Source organism: Gopherus evgoodei, chromosome 1, assembly GCF_007399415.2.
Source record: "Gopherus evgoodei ecotype Sinaloan lineage chromosome 1, rGopEvg1_v1.p, whole genome shotgun sequence".
In the NCBI taxonomy this organism is placed as follows: domain Eukaryota; kingdom Metazoa; phylum Chordata; order Testudines; family Testudinidae; genus Gopherus; species Gopherus evgoodei.
Window position 1 is genome coordinate 269,779,882 of NC_044322.1, and position 21,073 is coordinate 269,800,954.

General features: G+C 49.3%; 1 protein-coding gene across 2 annotated transcripts in view; it reads left to right on the forward strand.

Annotated features, from left to right (window-relative positions):
- Positions 1-2,859: 2,859 nt before the first annotated feature.
- MICALL1 (MICAL like 1) overlaps positions 2,860-21,073 on the forward strand; it is a 29,407-nt gene continuing 11,193 nt past the window's right edge. For both annotated transcript variants that reach the window (XM_030546021.1, XM_030546030.1), the window contains exons 1-6: positions 2,860-3,022; positions 11,007-11,055; positions 15,323-15,464; positions 16,634-16,737; positions 17,679-17,815; positions 20,433-21,031. In XM_030546021.1, the coding sequence (XP_030401881.1) occupies positions 2,877-3,022; positions 11,007-11,055; positions 15,323-15,464; positions 16,634-16,737; positions 17,679-17,815; positions 20,433-21,031 (1,177 nt within the window). In that variant the 5' untranslated portion in view covers positions 2,860-2,876. The remainder of the gene's footprint in view (positions 3,023-11,006; positions 11,056-15,322; positions 15,465-16,633; positions 16,738-17,678; positions 17,816-20,432; positions 21,032-21,073) is intronic.

The following is a 21,073-nucleotide window of genomic DNA, read 5'->3' on the forward strand; positions in this document are numbered from 1 at the left end:
GAAGCTCCACCACTTCAGCAATTTAAAACAAGAAGGGACAAAGCTCTGGAGAGTATACTGCAGTTAATCCTGGGCTGGGCGGGGGTGACAGAGATGGTGTGATCCAATATGCAACCCCACGCTCTGAGTGTCCCTAGCCTCTATTTGCCAGAAGCTGGGAATGGGCCACAAGGGATGGACCATTTGATGATTGCCTGTTCTATTCATTCCCTCTGAAGCATCTGGAATTGGCTATTGTCAAAAGACAGGCTACTGGGCTAGATGGACCATTGTCTGACTCAGTATGGCCATTCTTATGTTCATTCCCATCTCGGATTCCTATAGAGTGCTGCAGATTGGATAAATAGCAAAAAGCTCATGGCTCCTCATTCCCAAGACTCGTGTGTAGCTATACAGAGGGATCAGACAGTATTGAATGGAAGACAGCCAAGAGACAGAATAAACTCTCCCAATCCCCACAGGGGAACTAGTGTCTTCTGTCAGTCTCTTCACACTGATGTTTTGAAAGTCAGGAGCTGTGTTTACAGTTTCAGCATGGGCTCTGTTTGCATTAATTTGAGCTTGAGGCCTGCATGGCATTCCTTTGGTGGAATCCTCATACACTATCTGGAGATATGTCTCAGCAAAAAACCACCACTGGACAAAATGCTTCTGAGAGCCCCGGTAGCCCCTAAAATTCCATCTACCTCAGTCCATGACTAGTACATTTTGCAAACAGGTTTTGAAATTTCAATGCAGAATCTGTAACTTAAATTTTCCCCAAAGGTAGGGGGTATCCTATATAGCGTGCATAAGTAGGAAGATTACACCTATTCTATTGTAGGATTTTCCAGTATCCATCAATGAGTATCCAAGATACCCTGTTGGGACTCAGGAGATCTGAGTTGCATTCCCTGCTCCGCCATTGACCTGCAGTGTGACCTTGGGTAAGTCACATCACCTCCGAGTCTCAATTTCCCCATCCGTAAAATGAGATAACAATACTCATCCTCCTTTGCGAAGTGCTTTCAAATCTATGGGTGAAAAGCGCTACAGAAAAGCAACCTACAATTAAACTCTGCCACTTTTTTTGTTCACCCCGTCTGTGGCGTATGGGCAATGAAATATTTCTAGCACACTGGAAAGCATTGGAGGCAGCACACAGAGCAGGCTCCAACAGCTTGTTAAAGGAATTGTGGCTTGCAGTGGTATGCTTTATTAATACTAGGTTAAGACCAAAAACATGCTCAATCAGTACATTCCATTCTTAGGTAGCAAATGCCTATAGAGTTGGAAGAACAGGCCCGAAGGGTGGAGGAGGCAGGGCTGGTAGCTGTCTAGGGCAGCAAAATGTTTTAACAACTGGCTGGCTGGATGCAGCCTGAGCCCAGTAAGAGTGTGGGAGTTCAGGAGAGTTACTGGTTTGCTTATGGCAGCAGAACCTTTCAGGCCCTGTGAGATGTGCAAGGGAGGTACATAATATAGTGTGGATTTCCAAGCTACCCACTCTCCTCTCCCTCCTTTGGTGCCAAATGCACCACAATATTCTTATTGTTTAGCCAGAGCGCCTGTTACACAAAATCCTGCTGTTCTCTCCAGCTGCCCTGGGGAAGGAGCTCAAATTAGGCCATCCCTGCCGGGCTACTGAGTAATGGTTGCAGCCCATTTTTCTCCGCTGGGTTAGTACAGGCGAAGGGAGGGATCTGCACAGAGCAGCACCAATAAAGCACATGCCCTACCGCACCCAGTCTGAGTCACACCCTGCTCCAGTCTCACTTATCTAACCAGTTTCTGATTTGGTTTCCAGGGTCCCTCCATAAGAACACACAAATGTGCTATCAGATACACAGTTATAACTTAACTGTAAACTCCCTAGGTTGGGCCTGTGACTTTATTAGCTGGTAAGTACCGTGTATACCTATGGGGCTGTATACAGAGGGCAAATAAAATATTATTCTCAGTTTTGTCCTCATCCTCAAAGGAAACCTGCACAAGACTTTCAAAAGACAAGCCTGGGAGCTCAAATTCATTACTCTGCTAGACACTAAAAATGATGGACTGAACAAAGACACTGGATTTATGGCTTATTACAACAATCTGTAACCCCCTAGCTCCTCCTCCCCTTTTTTGTCCTAAGACTGCAGAGATATTAAAGGGCCACTCTACCTTGAATGCTCCCTTCAAATACAAGTGCTAACTACTATCCTTAAACACGTTGCAGGTAGCTGAGCTGCTGCAGGCTGGGAGATGGGAGTACCTTTCCCAGCCTTAAGAGCTGTGCAGCTCCAAAGCATGTCTCCCCCACCAACAGAAGTTGTGCCAAGAAAAGCTATTGTCTCACCCACTTTTTTGGCTCTATTGTTATTCTCAGTGCCAGGATTGCTGGCAGCCCCCCGTGGCTAATAGCAGGCACTCGGGGAACCCCTTGGCCCGGGGCGGGCAGGCTGCGAGCCCCCTGGCGTGCTCAGACAGCGGACATGCCCAGGGCCAGCCGGACACGAGGTACCGGGCGGCAGTGCGCGACACTCCCCCTTGCTCCGGGGTCCGCCGAGCGCCCAGGCCCTGCCCCATGGCCCCTGGCCCGTGCCAGGCTGGGACCCTCCCCGCCGCGGCTCGGGACAGGTCTGAGCAGAGCCCGGCGCGGGGAGGGAGGCGCAGCCGGCGCCCGCAGGGGGTAGGAGGGAGACGCGGCGGGGCACGGAGCGCAGCCGAGCTGCAGCACCGGAGTCCTGTGATCCCCGCCCCGCAGGCGGAGCCCCCTGCCCACCGGGGCCGAGCGCAGGGACAGGAGCCCGCAGGCCGCTCCCGGGAGCCGCCCAGGCCCGGCCCGCGGAGCCAGGCCCGCTCCCCATGAGGCTCCCCCCGGCGGCGGCGCCCTGATCTCCGGAGCCGCCCGGATGGCGGGGCCCCGGGGCGCCCTGCAGGCCTGGTGCCGCCGCCAGTGCGAGGGCTACCCCGGCGTGGAGATCCGCGACCTCAGCAGCTCCTTCCGCGACGGCCTGGCCTTCTGCGCCATCCTGCACCGGCACCGGCCCGACCTGCTGTGAGTACCGGGCCCCGAGCGGCACCAGGCCCCGCAGCGCCGGCCTCGCCTGAGCGCCCATCCGGGGCGCCGCCGCGGCCCCTACACGGGGCGGGGAAGATCGCACCCGGGAAACCTGAGGGACTGGGGCGCGGGACACTGGGAAACGCCCTGGGCTAGAGGAAAGGGGGCCCAGGGCCCCCAGCTCCCTGGGGCAGAGGCACTGAGCAACCATCCTCATACCTGGGCTCTAGGGGAGGTGTCCCTGACGCCCAGAGGTGTAGGGATTTAGTGCACGGAGCTCCGGGACCCTTCCTGCCTCTGGGTTCACAAAGGGCGTTAACGGAGTGTCTGTTAGTGTCTTTTAGTTCTGAGATTTAAGAAGAGTTGAGGGAGCTGGGCCAGAGGGGCAGCGGGAGGAGTGGGGTGGGATGTTTGGAGACTGGCTCCTGGGTGTGCCTGGGTGGAAGCACCTTTAAAACATTTCCTGGATTGCAAGTGCAGTTCTTCCACATTTATTGCATCTCAATAGCTGTACCCTTGGAATGTAATAACAACAATAGGTTACATCTGTCTAAGGTCTTTAATCCATGGAGCTTGAAAACACTTTATCAACCCTATGAATTAAGCTTCGAGTATCTGTTAATTATTACCCACGTTCTACAGAGGGAGAAACTGAGGCACAGAGAGGTTATATGACTTGCCCACATTATCCAGTGAGAGTTGGGAATAGAACGCAGAATTCCTGATTCCTCGTCCCCTGTGCTTATCACAAGACAAATCACTCTGTTATTTGAAAAAATAAATAAAAATAAAAGTGAGGTTTGGGGAAGGAGCCCTAACCCCTATCTCTGAAACTGTCGCTATCAAATCTTATAGGATAGTCTGACGAGGACAGTAGGAAGTAAATGGGAAGTGATGTTCCTAATATCCTCCTATATACCCTGTTCCCCCCAAAATGGGCCTATACAGTATTACTGCAACTTGTGCCTGATATGCTCTATTCTGTTGGCTAAGGCATTTTTGCATTTATTTTGAAAATTCCCAGCACTGTCTCAGTCAGTAAGATTCTTCCTTTCCAACAATTGTTTATAAATGCAGCATGTATGGACAAAGCTCCGGAGAATATGCTGTAGGAAATGATCCTGCATTGGCCAGGAATGAGGAATGGACAAATGTTACTTAACAGGTGTCCTTCCTAGGCTCCTGTGATTCCATATGTATGCATATTTTTCAGTGGAGGAGGTTTGTGTGCTGATTCAGTTTCTTCCTGGCCTGATTAAGTGCCAGTGAGGAGGGCATGCTGCTTCAGTGGGGGACTTTCTGATCTTGGGTTAGGGGAGTGCCAGGTGCAGGCGTAACTAGTATAATGCTGCACTGAACACCAGAAACAAGTGATGATAACAGTGGAAAATAGCCGCTAAGGCTTCCCACCATGCTAGTGGCTTGGATTTTAGTTTCTCAGTCTGCACTCCTTTTTCAGGAGGCCCTTGGATAGAAGGGGAGGGACTGACAGATTAATGAGAGGGTCAGAGACAGGTGAGTTTGGGAATGGTGTTGCTGGGTTGGGGTGATGCTGTCCTCCTGGAGAAATCATATACCCAGATAGGCAGCTGAGATGATTCCCACTCCTCCCCCAAACTGCATGCTGTGGGCAGCTCAGAAATCCACCATCTGTCTATTCCAGTCTTTGCTGTGACTAGTGATCTGATGCTCTCCCCTTGTCCCTAGTACACACATTTCTTCTCACCCATAGGCTAGACTCTTAAATCTGACATACAGCAGTGCATGTTCCTTCCACTACCAAGGCATTTTTCTTATCACCCCAGTTGAGGTGGCTTAGCACAGTAGACTTCTCTTTTGTTTAGGTGCCCTCTGGAAGGCCTTCTATCCCAATAAAGATTGCTACCCAATTAACAAGAGACACAGTTTTAATATTTATGTGGCTGAGGAGCTGCAGCACACATCCTATTACAGTAGTTAGGTGAAGGTGCATGGATGGCGGATATAATAGGCCCCTGGTGCTGCGGTGGCTGCTGGACCCCGGTTGTGGGATTTTGGGGGGATTTTTTTGATTTATTATGCCCTATGCAGGTTCCGGGAAGGCTGAGGAGGCAGTACATGCTATCCAGCTCCCCAGGTTCATCAGTAATCTCCCTGGACTCCGGCCATTAGGGGTGGGGTGGGGTGGGGTGATTGGGTCTCTGGCCGGCCCTGGGCTCCTCTGGCTGGGGAGGGGCAGTTGGGGCTCCTCTAGGTATGGGGGGGGGGGATGTCGGGGCTCTGGCTGCAGAGGAGGGGGAGGTGCAGGTGGAAGGGGCGGAGCTGGGGCTAGCTTCCCTGAAGGGGGACTCCATCTGCCACCCATGAGAAGGTGCTATCTGAACTGGTGGGCTAGAGACCAAGTCTATTGCCTGCCTATTTCAGGAGTCACTTGCACAATGCGCAGCATGGGTCACTGGTGTGGAAGAGGCAAACTAAAACAGGGACAAGGAGCAATTCATACCCTTTTTATTTTTGCATGTATCTCGACTATTAAGGGGCTGAAAAGCAAACCAACAGGGCCAGCGTGAAAGTGAGATACCCAAAACCCTACAGTAAGCACCCCTCAGTCCTCTGAAGGCTTCCTCATTAAGTAGAATTACCATCCCGTTAAGCTTGCTCTTAGTATCAGTGGGCTTGAATCTGTTCCCTGGCAGATATCTTAACTAAGAGCATCTCAGTTAAGTGGAGTGAACTTTATTGTAAAGACAGACTTAGGGCCTTACAAGGACATAACATGTTACGGAAGGATTTTTCAAGGGGTGGCTGAAGGGTGTGCCGTCTCATCTGATTTCAGTCGCTTCAGCATGTCCTGTTTTGGAAACTCAAGGATATGGAGTAATAAATCTCTCAGACAGCGGAGCAAAAACATTCCCCCTATTCTTCTAAATTGTGTTTATAAAGCACCTTCAGTCCTCTTGGTAATAGTATCTGGCTGGTAATTGTGAATAGCCTTGTACTACAGTTAATGGGCTTCCAATGTGATGGGCCATTCCAGCCGCTCTCAAACAACCGTGCTGCTGCTGCTCATGCCGATTGCAGTGGTGCGAACCCAAGAGACCCTGAAGTTCTGGATACACATGCATTTATAGGCTATCATGTTCCAGCTCCATCAGGGTGTGAACGACATATGCATGCAGCAGCTGGATGGCGCTCAGTCATGGAACTCACTTCTGTGTAATAATACTAACCCAGCGCTCTGCTCCTTAGTATTTCTCCTGTTTCTAGAGTGTCTCAGTTTGTGCCTCTCCTCTTTATCTACCAGTTATGTGTAAAGCATTTAGCCTGTCTATTCTCTGGATGCGCTTGCTGCCTGTGGTGTCTGAGTGTTCAGTCCAGAACAGCTGCTGTGCCCCCTAGTGAGATGTCCTTGTCTTGATAAGTTCTTGGATGTGAAGGGGAAGCTGTTTGAGAAGAGGGGTATGATGATGCCTTTTCATGAAATGATGCAGAGACCATAGCCCGTCTCTTACCGTTGTTGAAAGTAAAGCTAGTTTCCATTCTTGCTCTCCTAAGTCCTCTCAAACTAGTCCAATTAATTTGAAATTCCACAGGTGGGATCTCATTGCTGGGTGTAAATACTCTCCTGGAAAGCTTCAGGCAAATGGGACAAGACTTTTGGAAGCAGCGAGAGTCTAAAAAAAGCAATGAGAGCTGCAAGTGCTCAGCACCTTTAGGATCTGGCCCAAGGTAGCTCAAGTTGGGCACCCAAACACAGGGGTGTTAAAAATATGAGCCTAAGCAATTTGCTGCTGGGGTACTGTGGTCTATGGGGTTAGGCACAGGATTGGGAGTCTGGAGAGGTGGCTTCTAATTCTGCTTTTGACCCCCACTGGTTTTGTGACCTTGAACAAGTGACTCAGTTCCTCTGTGCCTGTTTTCCCCATCTGTAAAATGGGCAACAAAGGTCAGTCTCCTGGCTGAGACCTGGACTGAGATTTTGGAGGTTTGGGTTCAGTCTGTGGCTTTGCTGCAGACTGAGTGTGTGACCTTGGGCAAGACGCTTAATTTCTTTTTTCCCCCATCTGTAAGACTGGAATAATATGTCCAGACCTACTTCACAAGAGGCTGAGAGGATTAATTAGCTAATGCTTGGACAGTGCTTTAAAAATCTAAAGCACAATGTAAGAATTTAGTGGGCTTCCCTTGCAGCTTAGTGAAGCAAGAAGCAGCTATGTACGTGGGAGAATGAACATCTCTTCCCATGTCCTTGCACTGCTGTCTTGCACAGAGCCTGTGGAGGGACATTTCGGGGTATAGACACCGAAAGACTAGGACAGTGTCTGGCCTTGGCATTTTTGGTGGGGAGAGAGAAGCAGATGTACACCGAAAATGAGAGGAGAAGGAGGGACACGCCCTAGCAGCATCAGATCTAAAATATTTAGTCTGTTTCGAGTCATCGGTTCAAATCCCAGCAGGGTCAGCTCAACTGTTCCCCTCTGAGAGAGGTAGAATTCTGTGCACTATGCTGTGTGGATTTTTCAGACAGGGTCTTAAAAGCTGAAATACTCCCTGCTGTGTGTGACCGTTAAAGAGCCCACAACGTATTTTGGAAAAATATGTGTTTGCTCTAGTGTTTGCTGTACAAAATGCCCCCTGCCTCCCAGTATTTTGTGGGCTTGTTGGCTGCTGTCCTAAACCACAGAGGCCACTACTGCTGCTGCATCTGTGTAATTGGCAAAGCACTTTGGGATGAAAGATGCTATATCCATGGAAATTCTGACTCCAAGTGTGTTCTGCTTTGTTGGGACTTGCTGAATCAGGGCAATCATTCTACTAGGTTGTCTTCCAGGAAACTGATTTAATAATGAGGAATGGTAATACAGATGCTTCATCAGGACAGTATTCCCATGAATCAGATATTATGGGACTGCCTTAGGCTGATGCCAAAGTAGTGATATGTATTTATCGAGGTGCTGGATAGTTGTGAAATTCTAAATTCTGGTATTTCAATCCAGGAGTCACCAAATAAAGCTAACGGGGTGTATTTTCCTGGAGGTTTACTGACCTGCAGCACCCAAATGCACTGGAAGGCTCCACCCCAATGCGTGTTAGTGACTCCCTCCCTGGGTGCTGTTGTGTGCCCCACGGAGTAGAACTTGGGCTCCTCAGGGCCAGATGGAGCTGTGAAAGGAATGTGATGGACAGGAAGAGGGGGATGGGCTGAAACCTACCCACCATTTGTGTGCTATGTTTCCCACCATGTAGATCTGAGGGAGGAGACCAGGTGGAGCATAGTGTTTGTGGAATTTATTCTCTACAGTCAAAGTTAAGACCCTTCTACCCTACCTTACTAGCAAAGCAACCTCTATCTTCGCACTCCCAGTCACTTGGTAACACTCATCATCATCTTCTTTCCGCATGCACACCCCACCCACCCAAGCAGAATGGGTCTGTCTGAATAAAGTGGTTTTGGGTTGGCAGAAGAGATTAGGGATAGGGATGAAGATTATTTTATATTTGGTCTGGCTTTGGATGCTCCTCATTGGCCAGTGCTATGGTTACTACAAACTCCACCAAAACCAGTGCTCAGTTTCCAGGCGAATCATGTACACAAGGAAAGCTAGGAAATTCAAATGACAGTTATTATTTCTGAAAAGGGAGACACAAGGTCAGCTGTCACTCTGATCTCATATCGCTTGTCTCGTGTTGCTGAGCTTCTTGTTTTTAAGAAAAACAGAACAAACAGAATTCTCAGGCTTTGAGTTATGATCATAAATATGTACAGGGAAAACACTTGTACAGACCCTTATCTTTAAAAAAAAAAAAAAAACAACAGACAGCTGTGAGCCAGTAAATCCAAAGTTAAGGTTATGGATGATAGGAAAAAAATGCCAAATATGGAGATGAAGAGTTAAGATACATCAAATAACCTTAACTCAGCCCTTGTATTCCCACATGCTCCCATTACATGGTACAGTGCTCAGCATACATGTGTGTGGGTGTGTGTGTGGACACATCTGTATGTGCCACCTACTTGACCAGGGTCTAGCCTCAAACTCCACTGGTCTTTGGTGAGAACAGCAACACCAATGTTTTGCCTCTGAACAGAGGAAGTATATTCTTGCTGTGTCAGAGACTGTGGGTATGTCTACATCTAAAATTTTGCAGCGCTGGTTGTTACAGCTGTATTAGTACAGCTGTATAGGGCCAGCGCTGCAGAGTGGCCACACTTACAGCAACCAGCGCTGCAAGTGGTGTTAGATGTGGCCATACTGCAGCGCTGTTGGGCGGCTTCAAGGGGGGTTCGGGGAACGCGAGAGCAAACCGGGGAAGGAGACCAGCTTCGCTGCGGTTTGCTCTCGCGTTCCCCGAACCCCCCTGCAAACCGCAGGGAAGGAGACCTGCTTGCACGGAGGTTCGGGGAACGCGAGAGCAAACCGGGGAAGGAGACCTGCTTGCACGGGGGTTCGGGGAACGCGAGAGCAAACCGGGGAAGGAGACCAGCTTCGCCGCGGTTTGCTCTCGCGTTCCCCGAACCACTCTGCAAACCGCAGGGAAGGAGACCTGCTTGTTCGGGGAACGCGAGAGCAAACCAGGGAAGGAGACCAGCTTGATTACCAGAGGCTTCCTCAGGTATGTTGGGATACCTGCTTATTCCACGGAGGTCAAGAAAAGCGCTGGTAAGTGTCTACACTTGATTACCAGCGCTGGATCACCAGCGCTGGATCCTCTACACCCGAGACAAAATGGGAGTACGGCCAGCGCTGCAAACAGGGAGTTGCAGCGCTGGTGATGCCCTGCAGATGTGTACACCTCCTAAGTTGCAGCGCTGTAACCCCCTCACCAGCGCTGAACTTTGTGATGTAGACAAGCCCTGTGACTGGGATTTATTTCAATGTCTCACAGATTTCCTGTGCAACCTTGGAAAGGTCACTGAGGGACTTTCTTCCATCCTTCCTCCTGCTGGGAGTAGTCTTATTGCCCATCTTTACACTAAGCTTTGCTGCGAAGCTAAACTGGGACAGTAAAGATGTGGACATTTTGTTTTTAGTGTAGCCACAACCAGTAAGTTTCCTCCTGGGTTAAAGTACTAAATGTAAGTAAGAGTGGCCCATTCTGACCTTTAATTTCTGGGCTTGTGTCCTCATCTGTAAAATGGAGATGATACTTATCTACATCACAGGTATGCTGTGATGCTGAGTTCATTGTTTAGTATAGAATACTGAGATCATCAGCTGGACGGTGCTGTAACAAGCACCAAGTGATGCTGTCATTACACTTCATATGTACACCAGAGACAGATCCAACTCCTATCCTACATTTTCCTCACACAGGGAACTGGAAATCTTACAACCGTTTTAACCCTTTACTCTCCACACTGGTTGGGCCTCTCCTGGCACAGGATATTTTAAACTGTTGCAGATAGGCTACATATACGCTCCACTGGCTATGATTTAAGTTGTCTGCAGCTGCATGTGAAATGCTAGAGTATGCTGGGGTTTAAAACGTGCCCAGATGCCTAGATTCTTGTCTGAATCTGGAAGGCATCCAGTGTTTAACGTTTCATCTAGCTGCAATACTGTATTTGATTGATCATCTGCCTCAGACCGGGGTGTAGGGGAGATGAGGGTAGAGTTGGATTAGTCTGAGGCACTTTCTCTGTATTTCTCCATGTTTGGGGTGTTTTTGGTACGTAATCTTAAATCTTCTACTCTGTCACAGTGGGGCTTCGATACTGGCTGGAATCTTTATGTGCAATTGGAATACAGATGATGATAAAGTCTGAATTTTCTGGCTTTCAGCCCTTTGTGTATTTTCAAATTGCAAAATTCTCTTACGGTCTATTGCCCTGTTTGCAGTCTTACATCTACTTTAACAAAGGTTTTGTTTGTCTGGGAATTTGGCTTTTTGTTGTTGGAATGCCCTTGTAATATTGGTTGTCCTGTGAACCTGTTTGTGGTGTCTTGTGGAGCCATTCCTCCCCTTTCTCATATCACCCCTCTGTGCTTTCTTGTTCCAGAGATTTTGATTCACTCTCCAAGGACAATGTCTACGAGAACAACCACCTGGTGAGTCCCCGTGAAGCCTTGCACTGAGGGAAAGAGGGAGTCAGGGACAATGGAAATAACATGATCGAGTATGCAATGTTGACATAAAGTGCACTCGAGGGCTGGGGGATGTGGTGGCAGTCATCTGTACAAGGCTAGAAAAATCTATTCACTCTGGATAAGGCAGAAGCTTATCTGGGTGAGTGAGGGGACCTGAAGTGTCTTCTTCCACACATTCTAAGCTTCCATTAAAGTGTTCTGAACTTTACCAAACAGCTGAAGACTGAATCTAACAAGAATCTGGTTAGTTTCACAACTGCTGTTCCCAACCTCATAGGTAGCAGTGTAGCTGTGTAGATTCATTGCAACTTCATGGCACTCCTTGGAAAAGCTATCATCTGCAGTAGAGGCAGACACTGGAGTTACTGACAGGGGAGGAAGGCCCAAAAACCAGAGGCTGGGAGCAGGACCGGCGCTAGAGTTTTTCGCGCCCTAGACGCACGGCCATTTCACCGCGCCGCTCCCACGGCTCTGGTGGAGCTGCCGCAGCCATTTCTGCAGAGAGTCCGTTGGTCCACGGCTCCGGTGGAGCTGCCGCAGCCGTGCCTGCGGGAGGTCCACCGGAGCCGCGCGGGACCAGCGGACCGTCCGCAGGCATGCCTGTGGCAGCTCCACCAGAGCTGCGGACCAATGGACCCTCTGCAGGCACGACTGCGGCAGGTCCACCGGAGCCGCCTGCCGCCCCCACCCCCCCGGCAAAATTCCGCCCCCGGAAAATCCTGGCGCCCTAGGCAATTGCCTAGTTCGCCTCAATGGAAGCGCCGGTCCTGGCTGGGAGTAGAGTAGATCAGTGACCTCATCTTCCCTGTCTTCCTTGCAACAGCCAGGAGGCATGGGTTGGCTTAAATTAGTGGAGACTCTCCTCCTTCACAGCAGCTAGGAGGCTCTGGAGGAGAACAGACAGAGAGAAAACTCCTGTCTCTCAGCAGCTAAAGGTATGGCTGAGCGGGAGCTTCACATTTATCAGACACTAGCCAGAGGCTGACATAAAAAATGGAGCCCGGGAGCATGGTCTAGGGACAGCACCCTCACCCTTCCCAGCAGCTGGTGGCAGGAGAGCTGGGTTTCTCACCAGGATGGACTTTCATGTCTTGACAAATAAACGGCTGGTAGATGTTTTCAAGTTTTGTTTGATGAGATGCACAGCAAAGGTGCTAGGTACACACAAACCACAATCGGAGCGGCTCCTAGTGAAGTATCACACTTGAGAAAGGAGCAGTTCCTGGGGATTGGTGACCCAAAGTGCAGTATGATCCTAGGGAAGGGACATTCCTGAGGCCAGCAAAGTTTCTGGCGAAGTGATGGTCCCAGAAGTGGTGTGGTGCCAGGTAGAACTACTACTCTGGGAGAAGCCATGATCCCAGGGGTGCCCTCTGTGGAACAGGATTGAATATGATGTCCTGGGGACGATAGTGCTTCAGTGAAGCAGTGTTCCCTCACCGCCCTTCTGCCCAGCTGCATCACCTCCAGCAAGCCCCACTCTTTGGTGCTCACTGGGGTTGGAGAAATATGCTTATTTGTTCCCCTTTGGCCTGAGAGGTTAGTGGTGGAATGTGCTTGGATCCCCTTGTGGCTACCAAGTGAGTGTAAACAGGAATCCAGTGAGAATGGAATGGTGAGGTTGTCTGAAAATATCTGATGTGAGAGAGAGCTGGAAAGACAAGGAGCCATGGAAGGTAGGCATCACCAGGGCTCGTGGAAGGCTTGGGTTCAAAAGCAAACAAGTCAATGGAGAGCTGGGGATCCCAGGGGTTCCCCAAAATAATCACACACTCCCATCCAAAGGGAACTGAGCTACAACATTTGGAGTTCATTCAGTCTCAGGGCTTCCTATACACTATGCTCCCACAATGGGATCCTAGCCCTGCTCTGTCTTCCACATCAGTCCATTTAGACCCTTAGCCCTTCTGCTGTCTGACTCTACCTGTAGAGTATTTGTGAGCCCCTTTATGTTTTCTCAGGTTTGTTTTGCCAATCCTGGTTGAGACACTTGAGTGGCAAAGTAGCAAGCCTCAGCAAACTTACCTCAGGGCAAAGGTGCAGTAGGTCAGCTACAGACATCTGGGCTGCCCTGCCAGAAAAGCAACAGCAAGCGCAGACATTTAGCTGCAGTGAGGGAACACGTCCCTCTGCTGGGCAAGCTTTGGTGGCGCTGCAGAGCCCAACCATGTCCTGTGCACTGTGCCTCATTATTCCTGGCTGGCAAATGTCCTGTTTGACCATGAATTTATCTGTCCATGCAGGAACCCCCATCCCAGTAGTATCTGCGCACCCTACACATATTAACGGATATATCCCCATAACACTGCTGTGAGGTAGGGCAGTATTATTGTCCCCATTTCACAGAGAGGGAACCCAGGCGCACACAAATTACGGGGCTTGCCACAGGTCATACAGTCAGTCTCAGATGGGGCCAGTAATTGAACCCTCAGCCCCCATCCAGTGCCTTAACCACAAGATCATTCTTCTTTGGAGATGAGACCGGGATCTCAGCACAGTTCCTAATGGGGCAAGTGCCCACCTGGCTAAAGCCACCGTCCCTCATAGTACTACTGGGCCGTGTTATTGGTGAGATGGTCCCTGGAGACTGAACTCCTTGCTTTCTCTCCCCTCAGGTCATAACTCTAGGGAGACTTCCTGAGAAGCGTAGGGAACATGGAAGAAGAAGCACACTGGGTGGTATAGCAGGGGTGAGAGGAGAGGGGAAGGGGGCGGCTGGAGGGTCACTGAGAACAAGAGCACCACTAACTATCCCTGCTTTTCGTTCCTCTGACATACAAGTGTGGCCATTGGGCCTCTGTTCTCCACAGGGTGGATTTGATTTAAATCTTAAATTGCTAGTCTGGCAGACTCAATTTAATCCTGGATTTCTACAAAAAAGTGCATTCTTGTTGGTTGTTATAACCTTAATACATATTCTTCACAACTCAGATAGATGTAGGTTTCATTTTTAGAAGGTACACACTCTACATTTTTAAACAGTAATCTGAAAAGTTTTCAAAATAAATCAGTTTTACAGCTATATCAGAAAATGAATGATTTGTTATTTCATTTACCAAAGGTAATTGAAGCAGATATTTATGAAGTCATTGGGAGGTGAACTATCTCCAAGTCAACAGGTTAATTGTTAATATTTGGACGATTTTCTTGCCATGCTGTGTTAGGAGGCGAACATCACCAGACAGACATTTAAATTGTTTTATTTAACTAAAACAACAACAACGTTAAGTATTCTGGATTTTTTTCTTCAACAGCAAACATATAATATTTTAACAAAATGAGTGTCCCTCCCTTCTCATATCTCATATAATTTATCTCCAGACTTCTTCTCCTTGTCCAGATCTATTCCACCCCCAACAATCTTCTATTCATTGAACTTTTTGAAACTTTGCATGTTTAGAGAGGTAAGGGATTGACTCTGTGTACACAAATTTGCAGAGGGACAATAGAGCTGAGGTCTGTTATTTCTCACCTCTATGTATTATTTATTTATTTGCTGTTAACAAGCATAGTATCTCTGGAGACACAAATCCACAGTTAGAACTGCAAAACTCTAGACCAGTGGTTTTTAACCTGGAGTGCATGCACCCCCTGGGGGGTGTGAGATGCCCTTTCTGGGGGTGCGAGACATGCCAGATTTTTTTAGAAGGTAAATCTTTTAAAACACAAATTAAACACAGGCATGTAAGTACAACTACTTTGTTTCATGAAACCTATGTATTTGTTAACAGTATACAGTTTTAAATTATTACTGTAATATACAAACAAAAATAGATTTAAGGGGTTCAGAATTTATTTCGAGAACCAAAGAGGTGCAGGCTGCAGTAAAGGTTAAGAACTACTCTTCTAAACTGAGCACTGAGTCCCATTGGTAGATAGAAAGATTAACCTAAATAATCTATACAGAAGCCTGTGGAACCCTATGAGATTGGGTCCCTAATCCATGAACTACTGGAACTCATTTACAAAACTTTTTTTAAAGATTACATGACTACATTGTCTCATACTATAGAATTAGAATTTATAATCCCTATTCCATGATGAGATATCTTTGAGCTATAATGTATCTTTAGATAGGTTTTTTCCTCAAAAAGCATTTTATCAAAAAAATCCAATTTCAATAAAAAAAATCCAATTTTTTTTTTAAAAATCATTGATTTTTATCCAGCCTGGTTTTCCAGTGGGCTTCAGTTTTAACTCCTGTTCTCCCTCTCTGGAACTCTCACAGGCCTTTGAGTTGGCAGAGCGGGAGCTGGGGATCCCCGCCCTGCTGGATCCCAACGACATGGTCTCCATGAGGGTCCCCGATTGCCTCAGCATCATGACCTACGTGTCTCAGTATTACAACCATTTCACCAACCCCAACCAAGGTGAGAGCTGCAGCCTATCCTTCCAGCTTCTGCCCTGACCCCCCTCTGTGTTATGTAAGGGAACTCAACCATACTTTTGCAATCTCTCACTGTGGCAGTGTCATCATCTGTCCCTCTCCACTCGGGTAGTGAGCTCATCACAGCTTCCTGTTTCCAACCCAGTGCTTCCTTTTCTCCCTGTGGAAGGTACTGCTTCAGGAAGTGACTGGGGTGTATGTGTGTGTGATTTGGCCTCCTTGAGTTAGCAGAAATTATTCTTGAGTTAATCACCATTCTCATAGCCCAGCAACACCTGGGAGGGCAAGTAAGTCTCATGGCCAGGAAGTTAGTGAGGACAGAGCACCCAGATCTTCCCTTGTTTCCATCTTTCTTTGGGGATAGGCGTCACAGCTGCCGGTGCTGTTGTACTTTAGGATGCCCTGGATGGTACCTGGTCCCACTTGAACAGTGGACAAAGGGTGTGGGGAACTGGAGTGATGAGAAGCTTAGTGCCAGCTGCCCAACAGAGCATCTTTCCTGTAGGGAGCTGGGCTTCCCACTCATCCTTCCCCGCACTACTCCCCTGATCTAACCCCCCAGGTGCAGCCCATTATAGCTTATAGTAAACCTCCTCCTGTCTAATATGCACACGAGCCCTTCTAAAGACAGACCCTGTGTCCAGCTACAGGTGCTCCCCTTCCTCCAGGTGTTAGTGAGTGTCAGCCCTGGCCATGGTAAGGGTTTTGTCATATCCTGCAGTCTGCACTCAGGAGCATAAGCGCCAGGGGGCTGTAATAATACTTAGCACTTAACCCAGTGCTTTGCATGCTTTAAGCATTATCTAGCTGATCATCACAACACCCTGTGAGGTAGTTAAGTGGGGTTATCTCCATTTTACAGATGGGAAAACGGAGGCACAGAGGAGGTGAGTGATTTGCCCAAGGCCACAGAAGGGAGTTGTTGTCAGAGCTGGGATTAGAATGCAGGATTTCTTGATTGTCAGTCTTGTGGCTAACCCATTACCCCATGCCTCTCCCTCCTTCCTGGAATAGGTACCGAGGTGTAAAAGTGGTCAGGTCCCATCCTGGTTCACAAGGCCAGATGATTTTCCTACGCCATGTGTTTTGCATGAATCATCCTCTTCTGTCAATGGCTGATTCCTCTTTTGCTCTGTCTCTCTCTCTCTCCAGCTAGAGTTCCTCCGCCCATGAGGCACCCGGCTGCTGCCTCATCACCCCCTCTGCCAGCTCCCAAGAAGCCTGTGCCTGCAGCGGAGAGCACCATGGCACCACAGGTACTTCATCTATTGTAGCAAAGTTAACCCCATCTTTTAACTTTCTGTGCACTGTGCTCATCACTGGAGCCTCTGAGTGAGCATCTGGCACAATGAGAGGAATCCAAACAGACAGTGTGTTGCATTCTCTGGGACATGAGAGTGTATGTGTCTGTGTGTTTTGTAGTGTGCTTTGCTTTGTGGTGGGTATTGGGAGAAGGCTCCAGCTTGAGGAATTCTCTCTCTCTAGAGGTCTTGGGTATTAAATGCTGCTCACTACCTGCTTCATTCGGTGAAGAGGGGGAAGAAAGTGCAGTGTGCAATGCAACAGGGCTCTCTGAGAAGCCAAAGGTTCATGGGTAACCCCAAGGCCCTCCCCTTTGGGGATGATGGAGTAAGGACACAGTCACTGGGATGGGTGAGGGCAGAGGATTCCCCTTCACTTCCCAACCCTCTGCCTCAGGATTCAACAGCAGGCAGGGATGGACCAGGACTGTGACTGCAGCCCTTGGATTCAGTAGGGGTTAGAAATGTCCCTTTCACCTCTTCCCTTCTTGGATCGGGCAATGGTTAGGAAGGGGGATGAGGATGTCCGTTCTGTACTGGGACAGGGCTCAGGGAGCCTTCCTGAGGATTGGGCTGGGGGATTGGGACAGCCCTTTCTCCGGGACTGGCAGGGGTTGGGCTGCAACCTGAACGTGGAGGGTGAAATCATTGCTATTTCTTTATATTGTCCTGTTCTTCTGAGTGGGGTTACACCCGAAGCTCAGCTGCTGAGCAGATCTCTCTTCTTGTACAGCAGTCACGCCCGTGGCCCCAGTCAAGATCAGGACCCCATTGGGCAGAGTGCAGTACAGATGCTCAGTAAAAGACAGTCCCTGCCCCAAAGAGCTTTCATTCAAAATACACTCTGTCTTGATTGCTGCCCCTCCAGTCTGTACTCTCCTTATGTTTTGCCTCAGGATGATGTTGTTGAAGGCCTGGCAGAGCGCTCCCAGTGCAACACACTCAGCAGCACCTGCGCAGCCTGCCACCAGCATGTCCACCTGGTTCAGCGCTACCTGGCCGACGGCAAACTGTACCACCGCCAGTGCTTCAGGTAAACCACCCCCAGAGCCAGAGCAACCCTTCATCCCTGCCCCTCAACACAGGCAAACTGTACCACTGTCAGTGCTTCAGGTAAACCACCCCCAGGCCCAGAGCAACCCCCTACCCCACTCCTCAACACTGCAGGCAAACTGTACCACTGCCAGTGCTTCAGGTAAGCCACCCCAGGCCCAGAGCAACCCCCTTACCTTCAACCCCCAACACAGGCAAACTACCAGCGCCGGTGCTTCAGGTAAACTACCCCCAAGCCCAGAGCAACCCCCCAGGCACACTGTACCACTGACAGCACTTCAGGTCAAACATCCCCAGGTCCCAAGTAACCGCCCACCTTCACACCTCAACACAGGCGAACTGTACCACCGCCAGTGCTTCAGGTAAACCACCACCAGGCCCAGAGCAACACCCCACCCCACCCCACCCCTCAACACTGCGGGCAAACTATACCACCACCTGTGCTTCAGGTAAACCAGCCCCAAATTAACCCCTCCCTGCCTGAGTTGACCTGTAGCCACAGCCAAGTGTTACCACCAGATTACTGTTGTCTGTCTGTTTGAGTGTATCAGAACACTGACACTGAGGTGTTGAAACAGACCAATGGGGCAGTCAAGGAGTCTGTCTGCAACCGTGACTAATGACAGGAGCTTTTAGAGGAAGGCAAAACAAACTCTAATACATGTCCCTGTGCAATACTGTACGATGGTAGGAAGAGGATTTCTACCTGTTGCTGTTTTATACCCTGAAGACTGAGGATTGAGACCTTAGTAACTTTACCCTACATGTTGTATCTCCAAATGTTCCCTTTAGCAACTTCTCATTCTTTGACTGTTTTAAGTGAGTCGCCTCAGTGATATCCTGGAACAGTGAGTTCCATGGGTTAATTGAGGTAAAAATAGCCTCTTTTCTCCATGTTCAAACTTGCTGCCTTTTATAAGAACATAAGAATGGCCGTACTGGGTCAGACCAAATGTCCATCTAGCCCAGTATCTGTCTACCGCCAGTGGCCGATGCCAGGTGCCCCAGAGGGAGTGAACCTAACAGGCAATGATCAAGTGATCTCTCTCCTGCCATCCATCTCCATCCTCTGATGAACAGAGGCTAGGGACAACCTTCCCTACCCATCCCGGCTACTAGCCATTTATGGACTTAACCACCATGAATTTATCCAGTTCCCTTTTAAACATTGTTATAGTCCCAGCCTTCACAACCTCCTCAGGTAAGGAGTTCCACAAGTTGACTGTGCGCTGCGTGAAGAAGAACTTCCTTTTATTTGTTTTAAACCTGCTGCCTATTAATTTCATTTGGTGATCCCTAGTTCTTGTATTATGGGAATAAGTAAATAACTTTTCCTTATCCACTTTCTCAACATCACTCATGATTTTATATACCTCTATCATATCCCCCCTTAGTCTCCTCTTTTCCAAGCTGAAGAGGCCTAGCCTCTTTAATCTTTCCTCGTATGGGATCCTCTCCAAACCCCTAATCATTTTACTTGCCCTTTTCTGAACCTTTTCTAGTGCTAGAATATCTTTTTTGAGGTGAGGAGACCACATCTGTACACAGTATTCAAGATGTGGGCGTACCATGGATTTATATAAGGGCAATAATATATTATCAGTCTTATTCTCTATCCCCTTTTTAATGATTCCTAACATCCTGTTTGTTTTTTTGACCGCCTCTGCACTCTGCGTGGACATCTTCAGAGAACTATCCACGATGACTCCAAGATCTTTTTCCTGACTCGTTGTAGCTAAATTAGCCCCATTTCATTGCATCCCCCCCCCCCCCAGCCTTGGGCTTATTTCTCTAGATTTCAGCATAAACAGTGATAAACCAGATGCCACTACATGAGTCCTGAGTGCCCTGGCACCTAATTAATCTTATAGCCACCAGCTGCATTGAAACAAACAGGAATCCACCAGCTTGGCTCTTGTGGGATTGAGTGCTTGAGTGGGCTTCTCTGGCTACGTCTAGACTACCTGTCGTATCGGCAGGTTAAAATCGATCCCCGAGCGCGCTTATATCGATTCTGGAACTCCACCAACCCCAACGGAGTTGCGGAATCGACAGGGGGAGCCGCGGACATCGATCCCGCGCCGTGAGGACGGGTGAGTAATCCGATCTTAGATATTCTACTTCAGCTACGTTATTCACATAGCTGAAGTTGCGTATCTAAGATCGATTTCCCCCCGTAGTGTAGACCAGCCCTCTGTGTGGCTCTCACTGTGCATAGTAAGGACAGCCCTGCTCAGGCTGGTATAACTTCCTTATTACTGATTTGTATTACAGTAGTGCCGAGAGGACCCGGTTCAAACACATAATGAGACAGGCCCTGCCCTGAAGCGCTTATAGTCTAACTAGATATGGCAGAGGGTGAAAGAAAGGCTCGATTATTATTCCCATTTTATAGACAAGGGACAGAGGCAAAGAGAGATTGAGTGACTTGCCCAAGGAGTCTATGGCAGAGTTGAGAACAGAACCCCAGTCTCCCGAGTCCCAGTCTAGTGCACTAAACATATGGCCATCTTTCCTCCCTCAGCCTTTTAAATTTCCCCTCCTGGAGAAGGCCCTTTTCCCACCTTCTCAGGATAGTTTGTGTGTCTCGCTGGCAGGTGTAAGGAATGTTCCAGCACACTACTCCCTGGAGCCTACAAACCTGGGCCGGAGTCGGGCACTTTTGTGTGCACTCAGCACCGGGGCAAGCTGGGCCTGAGTGGGAGGATGGAGTGCAGGCCCAGCCCTGACTTGCAGCACTCAGGCAAGAGGACTGAAGCTGGGGCAGCAACTGTGGGTGAGGATGTCCCCCCCTCAGAGGAGGAGGAGGGGAAAGAGGATGGTGTGCAGACATCCCTGGCGATTGCATTAGAGAGCCACCCACCAGGAGAGAAGGAGGCAGGTGCAGCAGAGAAGGGTCGCGCACCCGCTGGAGTGGAGATGGCAGCGTCCCCTGTCCGTGCAGAGAATGAAACGCCCAGCTCTGAGCCCTGCTCCCAAACTCCACCCAGGCCTCCTCTCCCCAGCAAACCACCCGCGCCCAGCCAGGACAAAGCCAGCCCACTGGATGGACGGCTCAAGGACACTCGTCCCACCCCCGCCCCGAGGAGGGGTGCAGACGCAGCAGCCCCGTCACCACCAAGCTCTCACCCCGTCCCTCGGCCTAGATCCAACGTGCAGAGTGAGGCCTCTGAGCCAGGGCCTGGCCTGGTGAATGGTAAGAACGTGCAAGGATGGCGTGTGGGGTGGTCCCCATTTC